Source organism: Clinocottus analis, unplaced genomic scaffold (assembly GCF_023055335.1).
Source record: "Clinocottus analis isolate CAN_PGR_092001 unplaced genomic scaffold, fCliAna1.0.p SCAF_2, whole genome shotgun sequence".
Classification (NCBI taxonomy): domain Eukaryota; kingdom Metazoa; phylum Chordata; class Actinopteri; order Perciformes; family Cottidae; genus Clinocottus; species Clinocottus analis.
The window spans coordinates 698,138-715,637 of record NW_027175931.1 but is presented as its reverse complement, the minus strand read 5'-3'; the positions used below and the strand labels follow the sequence as shown (position 1 = coordinate 715,637).

At 46.3% G+C, this 17,500-nt stretch overlaps 2 protein-coding genes, 1 non-coding gene and 1 pseudogene across 4 annotated transcripts in view; 1 reads left to right on the top strand and 3 right to left on the bottom strand.

Moving 5' to 3' along the window:
- Positions 1 to 2,009, bottom strand: part of plekhg2 (pleckstrin homology domain containing, family G (with RhoGef domain) member 2) — a 32,775-nt gene extending 30,766 nt beyond the window's left edge. For both annotated transcript variants that reach the window (XM_068585322.1, XM_068585323.1), the window contains exon 1: positions 1,836 to 2,009. The gene's annotated coding sequence lies outside the window, so the exon portion shown is untranslated. The remainder of the gene's footprint in view (positions 1 to 1,835) is intronic.
- On the bottom strand, positions 163 to 254 carry trnar-ucu (transfer RNA arginine (anticodon UCU)). Its single transcript is given in 2 exon segments — positions 163 to 198; positions 218 to 254. It is a non-coding gene; the product is annotated as a tRNA-Arg (tRNA).
- A 3,511-nt stretch (positions 2,010 to 5,520) lies between the features above and the next one.
- On the bottom strand, positions 5,521 to 13,584 carry LOC137791107 (uncharacterized; annotated as a pseudogene).
- A 3,100-nt stretch (positions 13,585 to 16,684) lies between these two features.
- The window catches only part of LOC137791106 (SH3KBP1-binding protein 1-like), a 9,556-nt gene continuing 8,740 nt past the window's right edge, over positions 16,685 to 17,500 (top strand). The window contains exon 1 of the mRNA XM_068585820.1: positions 16,685 to 16,821. Coding sequence (XP_068441921.1) covers positions 16,763 to 16,821 — 59 coding nt within the window. The 5' untranslated portion in view covers positions 16,685 to 16,762. The remainder of the gene's footprint in view (positions 16,822 to 17,500) is intronic.

Below are 17,500 nucleotides of genomic sequence, written 5' to 3'. Positions count from 1 at the left end.
AAAACTCGACTTTGGTGGTGGGACTCAAACCAAAAACCTCTCAGCTTATCTGATGGTAAATCCATTATTTCAGCATGAAGGGAGAAATTCAAACAAGATCTCTCAAGTTTGGAGGTCCTCTATACTGATTTTTTTTCTTGATTAAATCAAGTATCTAAATGTCAACTCTGGTGGGACTCGAACCCACAACCTTTGAATTGCTTTCTTAGAGCCTAACTAGAAGTCCAACGCTCTGTCCATTGCGCTACAGAGTCATTGTGAGAGAACAAAACATTGTTTAAAAAAAAGAATGATGTTAAAATTCTGCTCTGCAACACATTTTACAAAATGCTGCCTGTAAAAGTCGACTTTGGTGGGACTCAAACAAAATACCTTTCAGCTTATCTACTGGCAAATTCATTATTTCAGAATGAAAGGAGAAATTCAAATCAGCTCTCTCAAGTTTCAAGGTCTTCTTTTGATTTTTTTCTTTATGAAATCAAGTATCTAAATGTCAACTCTGATGGGACTCGAACCCACAACCTTTGAATTACTTTCTTAGAGCCTAACTAGAAGTCCAATGCTCTGTCCATTGCGCTACAGAGTCTCTGTGAGAGAACAAAAAATTGTTTAAAAACAAGAATGAAGGTAATATTCTAATTTGCAACACATTTTACAAAATGCTGTCTGTAAAACTCGACTTTGGTGGGACTCAAACAAAAAACCTCCCGGCTTATGTCCTGGTAAATTCATTATTTCTGCATGAAGGGAGAAATTCAAACAAGATCTCTCGGAGTTTCGAGGTCCTCCATAGATTTTTTTTTTCTAGATTAAATCAGGTATCTAAACTTCAACTCTGGTGGGACTCGAACCCACAACCTTTGAATTGTTTTCTTAGAGCCTAACTAGAAGTGCAACACACTGTCCATTGCGCCACAGAGTCTCTGTGAAAGGATCAAACATTATTTAAACATGATTTATTCTCATTTGCAACAATGTGTCATGTGACTTCCTGTCTGCAGCCCATTGGCTCCTGCTGAACATGTGACTCTTTAAAAACACACACACACACAAATTATGAATCCACTTTTGATGTGAGTCTGTGTTGGTGGGGTTGTGTGAAGATGTGTTTAATGTGGTCCATCCCATAATAGTGACATCACCATGTTGTTTTTAAAAGAGTTTTTTTTTTGACAAAAGCTGCAAAGCGACATGGGCTCAGATCCCTTCATCGACTCCGCCCCCAACCCTCCGAGAGAGAAACCTCAACGTGATTCAGTTCAACTGATGCGGCCTCGAGCAGTGTACACTCTGAAGTGGAAGAAGTACTTTTGACACTCAGTAGAAGTACAGTTAAAGTACTTTAAAGTACTCTTTATGTAGAATTCTATGTATTCTCATCATTGAAGCATTCAATGACTTCTATGTTGCAGCTGAAAGAAGCTAGTAAAAAGTAAAAAGTACAACAGGTACTTTGAGATGCAGTGTAAAGAAATGCAAATACTTTGTGAAGTCCGTGTACTTTAAAGAGTACTCAGGTAAAAGTACTCTCAACACAGCTGCTGCTTAATGAGGTTAAAGTTTAGTGTATAATATATAATAATACCATGAGAGCAGGAGCGCCCCCTTCAGGCGGCGATGCGCATCACAGCAGGGCCAACGCTCTTATTGTGAAAAGCATTTTATGAAGTTGATTAATTTTATTAGTATTTAAATGTCATGTTATGTGTCGTCTTATTTTGGAGGGGTGTCAGACGTGACCTCGATCTGCTGCACGGCAGAGAGGAAGAAGAGAGAGAAAAGAGAAGAGAAGAGAAAGAAGAGAAAGAAGAGAGTGAGTAAAAGAGTGAGAGTACCTCTGAGACACGCGCGTCCAGCTGCAGACCCGCTGGACGCGCGGTCTGTCCCGGTCTCTCCCGGTCCTTTCTCCCGGTCTGTCCCGGTCTCTCCCGGTCCTTTCTCCCGGTCTGTCCCGGTCTCTCCCGGTCCTTTCTCCCGGTTTCTCCCGGTCTGTCCCGGTCCTCTCTCCCGCTGCTCCACCGGCGCTCCGGTCGCATTGAAACCAGAACACAACCAGAACACACTCTCTGTCTCTCTCTCTGTCTCTCTCTCTCTCTCTCTCTCTCTCTCTCTCTCTCTCTCTCTCTCTACTTGGTCGACTTTGTTTTACGCACCAAAAGAAGAGAGAGAGACTCCAACATCTGTCACGTGACCAGTCCGGGAAAAGGGTGAAAAAGGGTTAGAACCGAGAGAAGAGGAGCAGCTTCAGGGTTGAGACCCGCTGGAGGATCCTCTGATCCTCTAGTAGAGAGAGAGAGAGAGAGAGAGAGAGAGAGAGAGAGAGAGAGAGAGAGAGAGAGAGAGAGAAAGAAAGAGAGAGAGAGAGACAGAGAGAGAGAGAGAGACTCCAGCTGTTCACAGGAGAACAAAACATTTCTAAGAAACATATATATATATACATATATATATATATATATATATATATATATATATATATATATATATATATATATATATACATACATGTATATATATATGTATATATATACATGTATGTATATATATATACATACATGTATATATATATGTATATATATACATGTATGTATATATATATACATATATATATACTATATATATATATATATATATATATATATATATATATATATATATATATATATACACACACACACACACACACACACACACACACACACACACACACACACACACACACACACACACACACACACTCAGAGGGACATTCCTGACCACATCTGTTCCTTCTAAGCAACCATTTCACCAGTCTGGACCAGTGGGAGCTTTATACTGGACAAACACAACCTGAGGTAAACACACATACTCATACAAACACACACACACACACACACACACACACACACACACACACACACACACACACACACACACACACACACACACACACACACACACACACACACACACACACAGGGTAAACAGAGCTGGTGAGCTTGAAATGTTGAGCTCCTGATAATGTTATTTCAAACTCAGACATTCCTCAACTCCCTTTCTTCTAGACAATTACGCTCATATGTGTGTGTGTGTGTGTGTGTGTGTGTGTGTGTGTGTGTGTGTGTGTATGTGTGTGTGTGTGTGTCTTTGTGTGTGTCTGTGTGTGTGAGTCAAAAGTCAAACACGAACCATCGACATGTCAGTCTGGTGGTGATGGTTTGTACTGAGTACCAGATAAAACGATCATCATTGACTTCCTGTTGCATGAAAGCTGCATTCTCTCTCCTGACCACCAGGGGGCGACTCCTCTGGTTGTATAGAAGTCTATGCTTCATGTGTTAAAGCTGCATTCTCTCTCCTGACCACCAGGGGGCGACTCCTCTGGTTGTATAGAAGTCTCTGCTTCATGTGTTAAAGCTGCATTCTCTCTCCTGACCACCAGGGGGCGACTCCTCTGGTTGTATAGAAGTCTATGCTTCATGTGTTAAAGCTGCATTCTCTCTCCTGACCACCAGGGGGCGACTCCTCTGGTTGTATAGAAGTCTATGCTTCATGTGTTAAAGCTGCATTCTCTCTCCTGACCACCAGGGGGCGACTCCTCTGGTTGTATAGAAGTCTATATAAATGACTCTCTCGATGTCTTCCTCCTCCTCCTCTTCCTCCTCATCCTCCCCCTCCTCAGTGAAGTCACCGTGTGCATTGATATTCCATCTCTAATAAGCGACCACATTTCCACTGCTAATGACACGGCGGCGGCCATCTTGGCTCGGCGTGCCGTGTCATTAGCGGCTCTCTGAGAAACCGACGGCGGAGCGACGAAAAGCTCCAGACCTGCTGGAATGTGGAATGAGTCTGCAGGGAGGAGGAGGTACTTCTACTGTAAGAGTACTTCTACTGTAAGAGTACTTCTACTGTAAGAGTACTTTTACTGTAAGAGTACTTCTACTGCAGATCTGATCTGAGTACAATCTCAGGTGTCTTTAACAAGTCTCTTACTTCCTTCACCAGAACAACCTTCCTGACCTCCTTCTCTCCTTCTCTCCTTCCTCCTTCCTCCTTCCTAGTGTAGTGTAACATAGTGTGTCATCTGTGTTGCAATGAAACACACTACTCTAAAATTAGACCCTGAAGACTCTGATATTAGCTCACTTCTCAGATATGGAACACACACACACACACACACACACACACACACACACACACACACCGGGGCCCTGAGACACTAGTCATCACTGACATCATCTTTGCAACACAAAGTACTGGTACAAGGTATTACTAGTAGAAATGATTGTACTGGTGTACATGTTAGTAGTACATTGAATATGAGTACTAGTATATATGAGTACTAGTATCACTTCTCTTTGCTTTCGATGGAGGTAAATATCTTCATGATATTTACCTCAAACAACGAGATTAAAGTTTAATATTTCTAAAGAAAGACTTCTGTTTTAGTCTGAATGTGAAACCTGACGGCTAGCTGCTGCCACTGTTTATGCTAAGCTAACCTCAATATCCCTTTTCTCCCCCCCCCCCCCCCCTCTCTCTCTCTCTCTCTCTCTCTCTCTCTCTCTCTCTCCAGCAGACGAACCATTTATAGAGCGAGAGAGGAAGAGATGGAGGTCGCACGGTGCCGTGGGAACAGAAATACAACCTCCTCAGAAACACACACACACACACACACACACACACACACACACCATGTCTTTTCGGTACTTGTTGTGGTGGAATAAATACCACAGTACTACTTCAGACACAGACGGAGCAGCAGGTTCTCAGTGACTCAGAGGTCATTTTCTAAAGCGAGTGTGAGACATTAAAGTGCTGATGGAACATTCCTGAGATGTTTGTGTGTCAGACTTGACGTCCATGTTGCCGACAGACAGGAAGTGATGTCACAGGAAACACTCGTCCAATTTTACTTTTGTGTTATTTTATCTTTCCTAGTTGTTTTTATTACAGAACAAAACACACACGAACACACACACACACACACACACACACACACACACACACACACACACACACACACACACACACACACACACACACACTACATGTTTCCTATTGGATGGTCCGGTGAGGCTGAAGCTACGACACTAGTGTGTGTTTAGCTTAGCTTAGCACAAAGACTGGAAACGGAGGGAAACTGCTAGCCGAGCTCCGTCCAGACAGGAAACACCTTCACCTGTCAGGGTTAGGGTCGCGTCATCAAGTACCATACGGGAGTACACTGTTGAAGTACTTGTGTCAATTTTCAATTGTACTTTTTACTGTACAGCTCAGAGGTACATGTTGTATTTTTACTGTACTACAGTACATTTATCTGACGGCTTTATTTATCTACAGGATTGTTAATCTACTAAAACATGATTATTATGATTATTATAATTACAGATTACAACTGAATCTCTTTACTTGAAGTCACTTTTTTTTTCTGTGAGTTTATTATTGTTATCATTAAATATTCATCGTCATGTTAAACGCTCTGCTGCCGCCTGCTGGCCGAAGCACAGGATGACGCGCTGCACGCGCTGCCCGTTCACTTCATGTTTCATTTGAAACACATAACTTTAGTTCTTGTTGAAGGTGCTTGGCGTCGGCGGAGAGCGACGTCTTCCTGGCGGCGCTCAGCCAGCCGTCGCTGCTCCTGCGGGCGCCCGGCGGCGCCGGCGCCGGCCTCCTCGGGCTCATCTGGGCCCGGAAGGCCTTGCAGAAGAGGAAGTAGATGAGCGGGTCCAGGCACACGTTGAGCACCGACACCATGACCGTCAGCTCCTTCAGGTAGAAGAAGGCGCGGCTCCACCGGCACCGCCCCCCCAGGAAGGCGTAGGGCAGGCGCACCAGGTGGTACGGCACGAAGCACACGCAGAACACGCCCACCAGCGCCCGCATGTTCCTGCGCGACTTGGCTAGCTTCCTGTCGGACCCGCGCGCCGCCGCCGGCCGGCTCCGCTGGGCCGACGCCAGCCGGCGGGAGACGGCGCGGTAGAAGAAGAGCAGCGAGCCCAGCACCAGCAGGAAGGCGGCGGCGGAGGCGCAGTGCACCGCCTTGTAGAAGAGGCCGAGCGCCGCGCCGCGCAGGGCGTCGCAGCTCGGAGCGCCGGGGGCGGAGGCCGGCGGCGATGGCGCCGGCTCGGTGAGCAGCGACACGGCAGCGTAGCTGCCTGTGGTCACCAGGAGGAGAACCCACGTCACGCCGGAGACCACGTGGGCGGCGCGCACCGTCTGCAGGACGTGATTTCCTAAAGGACGGACGATCTTCAGATACCTGCAGGAAGGAGGCAGAAATCAGGTCGGACCCTCAGACCTCTAGACCCTAAAAACATCTTCATCGTCTAGATGTTCATCTTTGGAGCAGAAGGCGTTGAGTTCGAGGCTCGTGAGATCACCACAACGGACCCGGCCTGCTTCCTCTTTGTCGCGCTCTGGTCGCTGTGGTGGGTTCTGCATTTTAACACGCAGTTAAAAAAGAGTTCATGTTTGTGTTTCTATGTAACATGGAACCTCACACATGAAACCAGACGTGGTCTGAAATAGTTTCCACTGATCGATCTAAAGCCAGCAGCTCTGCATGAGGAAGATTCATAACAGCTGCTGTGCAACATGAAGCGTCCTGACTGCAACATGGAGCATCATAAAGCATCATAAAGCATCATCAAGCATCATAAAGGAACATAAAGCTACATAAAGCAACATAAAGCTACATAAAGCAACATAAAGCATCATAGAGCATCATAAAGCATCATAGAGCTTCATAAAGCTTCCTGCAGTATCTGCAGACAGAGAAAGGTCCGCGTTATCGGCTGCTTTACATACGAGTCCAGCACTCGGTACAATATGTGTATTGTTGGTGGACGATTTGTTTCAGAACCCTGTGTGTTGCCTTCAAGATATTAGCATATTATTCACTTCCCTATTTTCTAAAAGTTTAAACAAATGTTGGTGGTGATCATGTCCGTGAAGCAGAAACAGAGATTCTGTTCAGATGCAAACATGGTTACCAGTGATGAGGCTTCACTGTGAGGAGAGTTTGCAGAAACCTGTGAAACGTGAGCAGTGTGTGTTCCAGAATGCAAGAAGATGAGGCACGTCTAAATTCTATGCTAAGCTAAGCTAACCAGCTGCTCGCTGTCTCTTCATGTTTAGCGTAGCATAGTCGAGTGTGGTGTCAATCTGACAGGTGAGCTCTCGGCGTGAAGGATCTGGTCCCACCTGTTGGCTGCGATGTAGCCCATGAACAGGATGCTGGCGTACATGTTCAGGTAGAAGGTGGCGGCGCCAAAGTTGCAGTAGACCTTCCGGACGGCACCGGGGCCGCCGCCGTAGTTGGCGATCCGGACGGGGCAGGCAGAGGCTGACCAGGAAGTCGGCGGCCGCCAGGTTCTTCAGGTAGACGATCACGCTGCTGGACGCCGGCCGCCGAGCCCGGCAGAAGTAAACCTTCAGCGTGAAGCCGTTGAGGAACAGACCCACCTGAGGACGAGACGGAGGCGCTTAACGACCGCCCGGCGGCCGCCGGGTCGGGGTTGTGGTCGGGGTCGGGGTTGTGGTCAGGGTCGAGGTCACCGCACTCACCAGAAACACCAGCGAATAGACCAGCAGGAAGAAGACGTGGGCCGAGGCCTCGACCCGGTCGCAGCTGGGCGGGCCGCTGCCGTTGGTCAGGTTGAGGCTCGAGGACGCCGCGGCGCCGCGGAGCTCGCTCATGATCCAGACGACTGGAAGAGTTTGAACGCAGAAGATCAGAAGATCTGCGGAAAAGGAAACGAAAACAGAAAAGTTCTACTTAAATAAAGTAAAAATAAACAAAAAAAGGACTCCGTAAACACACATGTTTGTGAACACTTCTTAGTTTGTGACACATCGAGTACAACACAGGAGTAAAATACTGCAGTCGAAGTACAACGAGGTACCTGAAGTACTCACCTGCGTGTGTGAAGCTCTGAAGGGAAATGAAACGACTTCCTGCAGCGAGACGGAGGAGAGATGTAGAGGTGACGCACACACACACACGCACACACACACACACACACACACACACACACACACACACACACACACGCACACACACACACACACACACGCACACACACACACACACACACACACACACACACACGCACACACACACACACACGCACACACACACACACACGCACACACACACACACACACATGCAAATACACACACACACACACACGCACACAAACACACACACACACACACACACACATGCAAATACACACACACACACACACGCACACACACACACACACACACACACACACACACACACATGCAAATACACACACACACACACTTTTGTTCTTTAATGTTTAAAATGTTTAAACTCCTAAAAAAACACGTTTTTGTGCAGATTAAACATTTTGAACAATTGAATAATTGAAGATACAAATATATAAACAATAACATATAAACAGACAAACATATAAGAGAAGAGGAGGAAGAGCTCGGAGAGGTTGTATCTTCATCTTGAAGGTTTGCCTCGAGATCTTTATTCATGACGCACATAACACGAGCTTTTAAATCTTCATTAGAGCCGTGTCGTCATCCCGCTGTGTGTCCGCTGCCCTCTGGTGGTGTCAGTGCGTCACTACATGAAAACCTTCAGAATAAAAGCCCTGTGAGCGCCAGAGAGACGCTGCTCCATCAGAAAGAGTTTCAATACGATAGTTAATGAACAATAAATATATAAAAACACTGAAGACAACACACAATATTATTCTATAGTATGTTTTACTATATTATATTTAATTATATATTATTTTATTATACTATGTTGTATGTACGATAACATTATATAAATTATTATGTAGTACATTTTATTTTGTTATAGAATACTGTGTAATAGTAATTATACTTCAGTATGTTGTAGTATAATGAGGTACATTCTATTTAATTATCTTATAGTTTACTAGAGAATATTAAATAAGACTCATTTGTTTTTGTTACATAATATTTTATCATCAAAAGCTTTAAATCTTTCTTCTGGTTTGAGGAATTATAACTTTAAAACATTAAAATATGAAAGTTATTAAAGTCCAGCAGCACAAGAGAAAAGTGACTCGTGAGAAGCCGCAGAAACCGACTCAGCTGAATTCCCTGAAAGCAGCGTGATGCGGCGGTCTGATGCCGAGTCATCAGCGTCCGCTCTCACTTCCACACGAGCCACTTCCTGCTGCCGCGAGCCACTTCTGCTGCCGCGAGCCACTTCCTGCTGCCGCTTCAATGAACACACTGACAGGGAAGTGTTATTAAATATTTATTCATCTTCTTTTACATCACGATGAAGCCATGATGACATCATGATGACATCACGATGACATCACGGTGAACCTAATATTTAAATTCACTTCATGTAGTTATTTAATTCTCTAGAAACACCAAGAGGTGGTGCGTTCACTGACATCTGTTATTTTGTAGACTTTAAGAGATTCCTACAATGTTAAGGACACTGCAGTCTGTCCTCTCCTCTCCTTGTCTCCTCTCCGGTTTCCTCATCTCGTCTCCTTATTTCATCTCTTGCGCCCTCTTCTTGTTTCCTGTCTTTGTCCCTTTAGCCCCGCCCCCCCTAGAGGTGACTCAGGCTCTGGCCCGTGGTCAGGGACCTCCTGGTCTCCTGGTGTCCTCTCCTCCTCTCCTCGTCTCCTCTCCCCTCCCCCTCCTCCTTAAAGGTGACTCAGGCTCTGAGCCGTGGTCAGCGACCTCCTGGTCTCCTCGTCTCCTCTCCTGGCCTCCTGGCCTCGTCTCCTCTGCAGCTTGCGCAGCAGCGACTCCCTGAAGCTGCGGCACATGAGGAAGTAGACGACGGGGTCCAGGCAGACGTTGAGCGCGGCGAGGAAGAGCGTCCCCTCCTTCAGCTGGAACAGCAGGAAGCGCCGCTCGCCGCTGAAGCCGGACGCCGGCATCTGGCTGAGCGTGTAGGGCACGCGGCAGGCGTGGTACGGCACGAAGCACAGCAGGAAGACGGCCAGCAGGCTGAAGATGCTGCGGCCCGACCTGAGGAGAGGAGGCAAGGAGGTGAGGAGGCTAGGATGCAAGGATGTAAGGATGTAAGCACAGAAGGAGGCAACGACGTAAGGATGCAAGGATGCAAGGATGTAAAGATACAGGATGCAAGGATGTAAGGATGCAAGGATGCAAGGACGTAAGAACAGAAGGATGCAATGATGTAAGGACAGAAAGATGCAAGGATACAAGGATGTAAGGATGCAAGGATGCAAGGATTTAAGAACAGAAGGATGTAAGGATGCAAGGACGTAAGGATGTAAGGACATAAGGACACAAAGAGGGAAGGACATTAGGACATTAGATCATGAGGACGTAAGGACACAAGGATATGAGGACATAAATACATTAGGACACAAGGACGTAAGGACATAAGGACACAAGGACACGAGGACGGAAGCGGACCTCCTGCACACGTGGGTGTGGTCCGTCCTCACGCGGCGGTAGGACTGGTACACGTGGTGCGCGATGGCGGCGTAGCAGCAGAGCAGCAGCAGCAGCGTGGCCCAGAACAGGCCCACGTTGAACAGCGTGGAGGCGCCGTGCCACTGCACGCCCAGCGCCGTCTTCAGCTGCATGCACCGCCGCGCCGCCGCCGCGCCCGCCGCCGGCCGGCTGGTCAGCAGCACGTTGGGCAGCGCGGCGAACAGCAGCAGGCCCCAGGCGAGCAGCGCCAGGCCTCGGGCCGCCGGCACGCTCTGCAGCGCCGGCGCCCGCGCGGCAGGACGGCCTCACGATCCTCACGTAGCGCTCCAGGCTGATGAGGCCCATGAACAGGACGCCCGCGTACATGGAGGAGTAGAAGAGCACGGAGCTGTAGCGGCAGATCACCACGTGGACGCGCCAGCCGCCGAGGCCCAGCTCCGCCGCCGGCCGGAAGGGGAAGGAGGCGAGCATCAGCAGGTCGGCCACCACCATGTTCTTCAGGTACACCACCAGGCCCGAGTCGCTGGGCACCCGGAAGAAGATCCAGGCCGCCACGCCGTTCAGAACCGAGCCCACCACGAAGATCAGCAGGTAGAGCGGAGGCAGCACCTGGAGGGTAGGACACGAGGACACAAGGATGTGAGGCTGTGAGGGCAGAAGGACAGAAGGACGGAAGGGCGTAATAAAAGAAGGAAGTAAGGACAGAACGGCCGAACGACATAAGAACAGAAGGACGTAAGGACATGAGGTCGTGAGGATGTAAGGGCAGAAGGACTGAGGACGGAAGGACGTCAGGACATGAGGAAAGAAGGATATAAGGACACAAGGACAGAATGACATATTGATGTAAGGACGTAAACAGAAGGACATGAGAAGATAAGGACCTAAGGACACAAGGACATGAGGAGATAAGGACCTAAGGACAGAAGGACATGAGGAGATAAGGACCTAAGGACAGAAGGACATGAGGAGATAAGGACCTAAGGACAGAAGGACATGAGGAGATAAGGACCTAAGGACAGAAGGACATGAGGAGATAAGGACATGAGGAGATAAGGACTTAAGGACAGAAGGACATGAGGAGATAAGGACCTAAGGACAGAAGGACATGAGGAGATAAGGACATGAGGAGGACTTAAGGACAGAAGGACATGAGGAGATAAGGACATGAGGAAGATCAGCAGGTGGGGCGGCGGCAGCACCTGGTGCGTGAAGACGCTGCCCAGGTCTGATTGGTTGCTGGAGAAGTGGGAGGAGTTCAGGGGATCCATGCTGCAGAGATGATCAGGAACCAATCAAATCACTTTAGATATTAACAACACTTTGACCTTAAAATATGCTCCAACTTTTATTTAAACTTCATCATTTACTCACATGGAGCTGCACTAAATAATACAAGTTAAATTATGATTCATCAGGAGAAGAAGAAGAAGAAGAAGAAGAAGAAGAAGAAGAAGAAGAAGAAGAAGAAGGAGAAGAAGAAGAAGAAGAAGAAGAAGAAGAAGAAGAAGAAGAAGAAGAGAAGGAGAAGAAGAAGAAGAAGAAGAAGAAGAAGAAGAAGAAGAAGAAGAAGGAGAAGGAGAAGGAGAAGAAGAAGAAGAAGAAGAAGAAGAAGAGAAGAAGGAGAAGAAGAAGAAGAAGAAGAAGAAGAAGAAGAACTCCATGAACTCGGTCATTCTTCTTCTTACTCGTTATTATTATTATGATTATTATGAACCTCCACATGGAAACAATGGAGTCCTGCTGAGAGACACCAGAACAAATAACACGCGTCCTGCTCTGATCATCACTTCCTGCTAGAGGAGGAAGAGGAGGAGGAAGAGGAGGAGGAGGAAGACACCAGGCCTCCACAGGCTACCTGCTATTAGTACCCCGGATGTCTAACGCTGACATGAAGTACTTTGTTGTAAGGACATGGAGACAGAAGGACAGAAGGATGTAAGGACAGAAGGATGTAAGGACAGAAGGATGTAAGGACAGAAGGACAGAAGGACGTAAGGACATAAGGACATAGAGTGAGTCTGTAAGGACACTTCTATAGGACGCTCACTCTGACAGTTTTAAGGACTTAAGACGTGTCCTTGTCTCTCCTCCTTGTCTCCTCTACTCTCTTGTTCCCTTTCCCCTTGTCTCCTTGTCTCACAGGAAGTGATGCAACGTGTTCTGAGTCGTGATGAACGTCTCGTCAGAGGGTTGTGTGCTCCAAGCTCACAGCATGTACCTGAAGTACTTTATAGTAATACAGCAGTATCACTATAAAGTACTCCTTCAGCAGAGTAGTACTAATACACAAGTATTATACTGTATTATAGTAATCATACATAGTATCATGTCATACTTTATCCTATAACATGCTCAATACTTTTCTAGTATTCTCTCAATCTTTTCTTCTTCTATAAGTTTTTATATTTCTTATGAATTAAAGAAGTGATGAAAACATGAATTAGATGTTCAGAGGAACGAAGGGAGCAGAATACTATAAATAAAACTAATAATAATAATAATAATAATAATAATAATAATAATAATAATAATAATAATAATAATAATAATAGCGTTGTACTGTTTCTTTAAGCTTTTGTGAAGTTCTACGCTGATGACATCATCGCTTATTCATCATATCTTCAGATGTGACTCCCTCTGGTTAGTTATCTCATGTCCTGAAGATTATTATTGTTATTATTAATGTTAATATTTATCTGGTATCAAAGATGAATTTAGAATGAAAACATTCGGTTTCAGCAATAAAAGTAAATCAAAATAAATGAAGTCTGAATCTTTCTACATGTTTCATTTGCTGCTTTTGGATTTTACAGTTTATCTTTACACATTTCTCTCTCTCTTTCTGTCTCACCTTCTCTCTCTCTTTCTGTCTCACCTTCTCTCTCTCGTTCTGTCTCACCTTCTCTCTCTCTTTCTGTCTCACCTTCTCTCTCTCGTTCTGTCTCACCTTCTCTCTCTCTTTCTGTCTCACCTTCTCTCTCTCTCTTTTTGTCTCACCTTCTCTCTCTCTTTCTGTCTCACCTTCTCTCTCTCTTTCTGTCTCACCTTCTCTCTCTTTCTCACTCCATCTCTCTCTCCCTTCATCCCCGCAGTAGTCTCTCACCTTCTCTCTCTCTTTCAGGTCCAAACAGACGTCGTCTCTCTTCAAGTAGAACTCAGTGTTTGAGATCAGCGTCTTTAAGGGAGCTTCACTTCCTCTTTGTTTCTGCCCCTCCCTCTCTCTCCCTCTCTCTCTCTCTCTCTCTCTCTCTCTCTCTCTCTCTCTCTCTCTCTCTCCCTCTCTCTCTCTCTCTCTCTCTCTCTCTCTCTCTCTCTCTCTCTCTCTCTCTCTCTCTCTATTTCCCTTCCTCTCTCATTTAGATGACGATTTTATCCAAAGTTACAATAAGTGCATTCAACCATGAGTACAAACTCAGGACAACAAGAATGAATAAAGTTAAACTACAAAGTGCTTTAAGAGACATTTAAAACCTCTTAAAACTAATTGTTGTAAAAACTGTAAATCAAAGCTTGTTTGATGGGGAAAAAGCCCAACACCTCTGTGTTTGGATGTATTGAAGACCATTAGTAACAGACACGTGGAATATAGGAATGTACATTGGGGCCCAATAGAACCAAAGGACCCATTGGACCCATTGGACCCATTCTGGCCCAATAGAACCAAAGGACCCATTGGGTCTATGGGGTCTATTGGAGCCCAATAGACCCAATAGACCCAATGGACCCATTGGACCCATTGGGGCCCAATAGAACCAAAGGACCCATTGGGTCTATTGGGTCTATTGGGGCCCAATAGACCCAATGGGTCCATTGGGTCTATTATGGGCTATTGGACCCCAATGAGTCCTCGCCTGAATGTTCTCTGTTCTAAACCCTTTATAACTGTTTTCTGCTTGACTTTATGAAAGTCAACCTTTGAAGAGAGGATGTTCACATGTTGGGCTGTGATGTGGGTCATGCCGTGTTCACACCCAAAGAAAAAAAAGTTGCGAATATGCGCAAAAATGTGCTCAACACTGAAATGTTTTGCGAAAAAGCAAAATGAATCACATGACGTCGAGCGAGTAAAATCAGGCAAAAAAGCGTTGCAAACTTTTGCAAGTGTTTTGGTGTGAACACAGTATTAAAGCTGAACCTTCCAGCTGCATCGTTCCTAAGAAAAAATCATCCTGAAAGTCTCTTCAACACAGAACTGAAACCTTCTCAGTGTTTGCTGTGTGTCATCTTCTTTTACTCCCTTTTTAGTTTAGTTAGTTAGAGAGAGAGAGAGAGAGAGAGAGAGAGAGAGAGAGAGAGAGAGAGAGAGAGAGAGAGAGAGAGAGAGAGAGAGGGAGAGAGAGAGAGAGAGAGAGAGAGAGAGGGAGAGAGAGAGAGAGAGAGAGAGAGAGAGAGAGGGAGAGAGAGAGAGAGAGAGAGAGAGAGAGAGAGAGAGAGGGAGAGAGAGAGAGAGAGAGAGAGAGAGAGAGAGAGAGAGAGAGAGATGGTGTACAGAGAGAAAAGGAGAGGACCCAGGACGGAGCCTTGAGGGACCCCAGCAGTAGTGAGAGAAAAGGTTCAGACACAGATCCTCTCATAGTTACCCAGGAGGGGAGGTCACGAGGTAGGAGGACAAGAGGGAGAGAGGGAGAGAGGAGAGAGAGAAGGAGAGAAGAGAGAGAGAGAGAGGGAGAGAGGGAAGGAGAGAGGAGAGAGAGAAGGAGAGAAGAGCGAGGGAGAGAGGAGAGAGGGAGAGAGATTCCCTGTGTTGATGCTCTGGTACTCCCCCTCTCGCTCTCTCTTTGCTTTGCTTTGCGTATATATGTATATATATATATATATATATATATATATATATATATATATATATATATATATATATATATATATATACACACACACACACTCCACAGGGTTTCCCTCCTCCTCCCTGCTCCAGAGATCCATTTAGCACCAGAAGCTGGTTTTAACATCTGAAGAGATCAAAGATCTTCTCCGCATCTGTTTCAGAGATGCTCCACTTCCTCCTCTCCTGGGCAGATATCTTCCTCCCCGCAGCTGGACTCCTCTTCCTCACCTCTTCCTCCCATTCTCTTTCACAGCAGAGAGAGAGCGAGAGGGGGAGTACCAGAGCATCAACACAGGGAATCTCTCTCTCTCTCTCTCTCTCTCTCTCTCCCTCTCTCTCTCTCTCTCTCTCTCTCTCTCTCTCTCTCTCTCTCTCTCTCTCTCTCTCTCTCTCTCTCTCTCTCTCTCTCTCTCTCTCTCTCTCTTTCTAACTAACTAAACTAAAAAGGGAGTAAAAGAAGATGACACACAGCAAACACTGAGAAGGTTTCGGTTCTGTCTTGAAGAGATCACTTTCAGGATGATTTTTTCTTAGGAACGATGCAGCTGGAAGGTTCAGCTTTAATACTGTGTTCACACCAAAACACTTGCAACAATTCACTTCATACCAAAGCAATAAGTGCTTTTCATGTTTTCAGTTCAGTTTTTCTTCCTCGTTGGTAAAAGTCCAGCCTGTGTTGTCTTGAACATCTTGTGATGTGAGGAAAGTTCTTCTCTTGGAGAGAAGAGTCCAGATCCAGAAGTGATGCTGCTTTAAAGTGCTCTGCATGGATCAGACCGCGGGGTCAGCAGCTTTGAGCATTGTGATTAACTTTCAATCTGGAAGTAGAACCAGCAGGTACATTGTAATGGATTTGCTCGCCTGTGAGCGCGTGTGAAGCGTCTCTTTGCAGCAGCGCTGCTGGTTGAGAACAGAAGCTACAGAACTATACGAGCTTCACGTCAGACTCACTTGGTCACGCTGCCAGTCGGTGAGGCTGCAGCATCAACATGAAGCGCCTTCAAAGTGAAAGCAGCGTCGCTGTAATGCGTTCATGGCCTTCATCTTATTTATTTATTTTTCATATTTGATTGACCTTATGCGGGCCGGACTGGGAGAGCCGTGAGACGCCAGGTCTGAACTACGGAGAGATTTAAAGCGATAAGCCCCTCCCACTGCAAAAACAAAAAGAAATGCAGTTAACACATGATCAAGTAATTAACGCCTTTAAAGGATCGCCAGATTAATATATATATATATATATATTCTCCCCCCTGCTCCAGAGATCCACTACGGGGTTTCCCTCCTCCCCCCTGCTCCAGAGATCCACTACGGGGTTTCCCTCCTCCCCCCTGCTCCAGAGATCCACCACGGGGTTTCCCTCCTCCCCCCTGCTCCAGATATCCACCACGGGGTTTCTCTCCGCCCCTCCGCCTCCTCGCGACCGGAAGTGGAGATGAAAACAAGAGCCGAGCTGAATTTAATCCCAAAACGTGTTAAAAGATGAAAGTGTTGTCGTGAACATGAAGTCCAGCAGCGCGAGGAGCGGTGACATCATCCACCTGAATGTCGGCGGGAAGCGGTGAGAACCGGAACCCGAGGTTTAACGAGGTTTAACGAGTTTTCACGAGTTAATCCTCCAATACGAGCGCTAAGCACGCGCCCGCTCTGCGACCAACGGAACCAACCAATAACTAACCACAACTAACCATAACTAACCATAACTAACCACAACCAATCAATAACTCCACTTTAGAGCGGTTCATGACGCGTTGCTTCACTCTTAGGTTAGAGCTGTTAGCTCAAGCTAACTAGCGTTAGCTCATCCTGTGAGAGACTCGTTCTTTTGTCCCAGAGAGGAAGGAGAGAGATGGAGGAGAGAGGGAGAGGGATAGATATAGAGGAGGAGAGAGAGATATAGAGAAGGAGAGAGAGGGATAGATATAGAGGAGGAGAGAGAGATGGAGGGGGAGATGGAGGAGAGAGGGAGAGGGATAGATATAGAGGAGGAGAGAGAGATATAGAGAAGGAGGGAGAGGGATAGAGGAGGAGAGAGAGGGAGAGGGATGGAGAAGGAGACAGAGGGATAGGGATAGATATAGAGGAGGAGAGAGAGATGGAGGAGAGAGAGATGGAGGAGAGAGAGATATAGAGGAGAGAGAGAGGAGGAGGAGGAGAGAGATAGATATAGAGGAGGAGAGAGAGAGGTGGAGAGACAGAGAGAAGAAACAGAAGAGTTAACAGCTGTCTGTTTGTTTGTT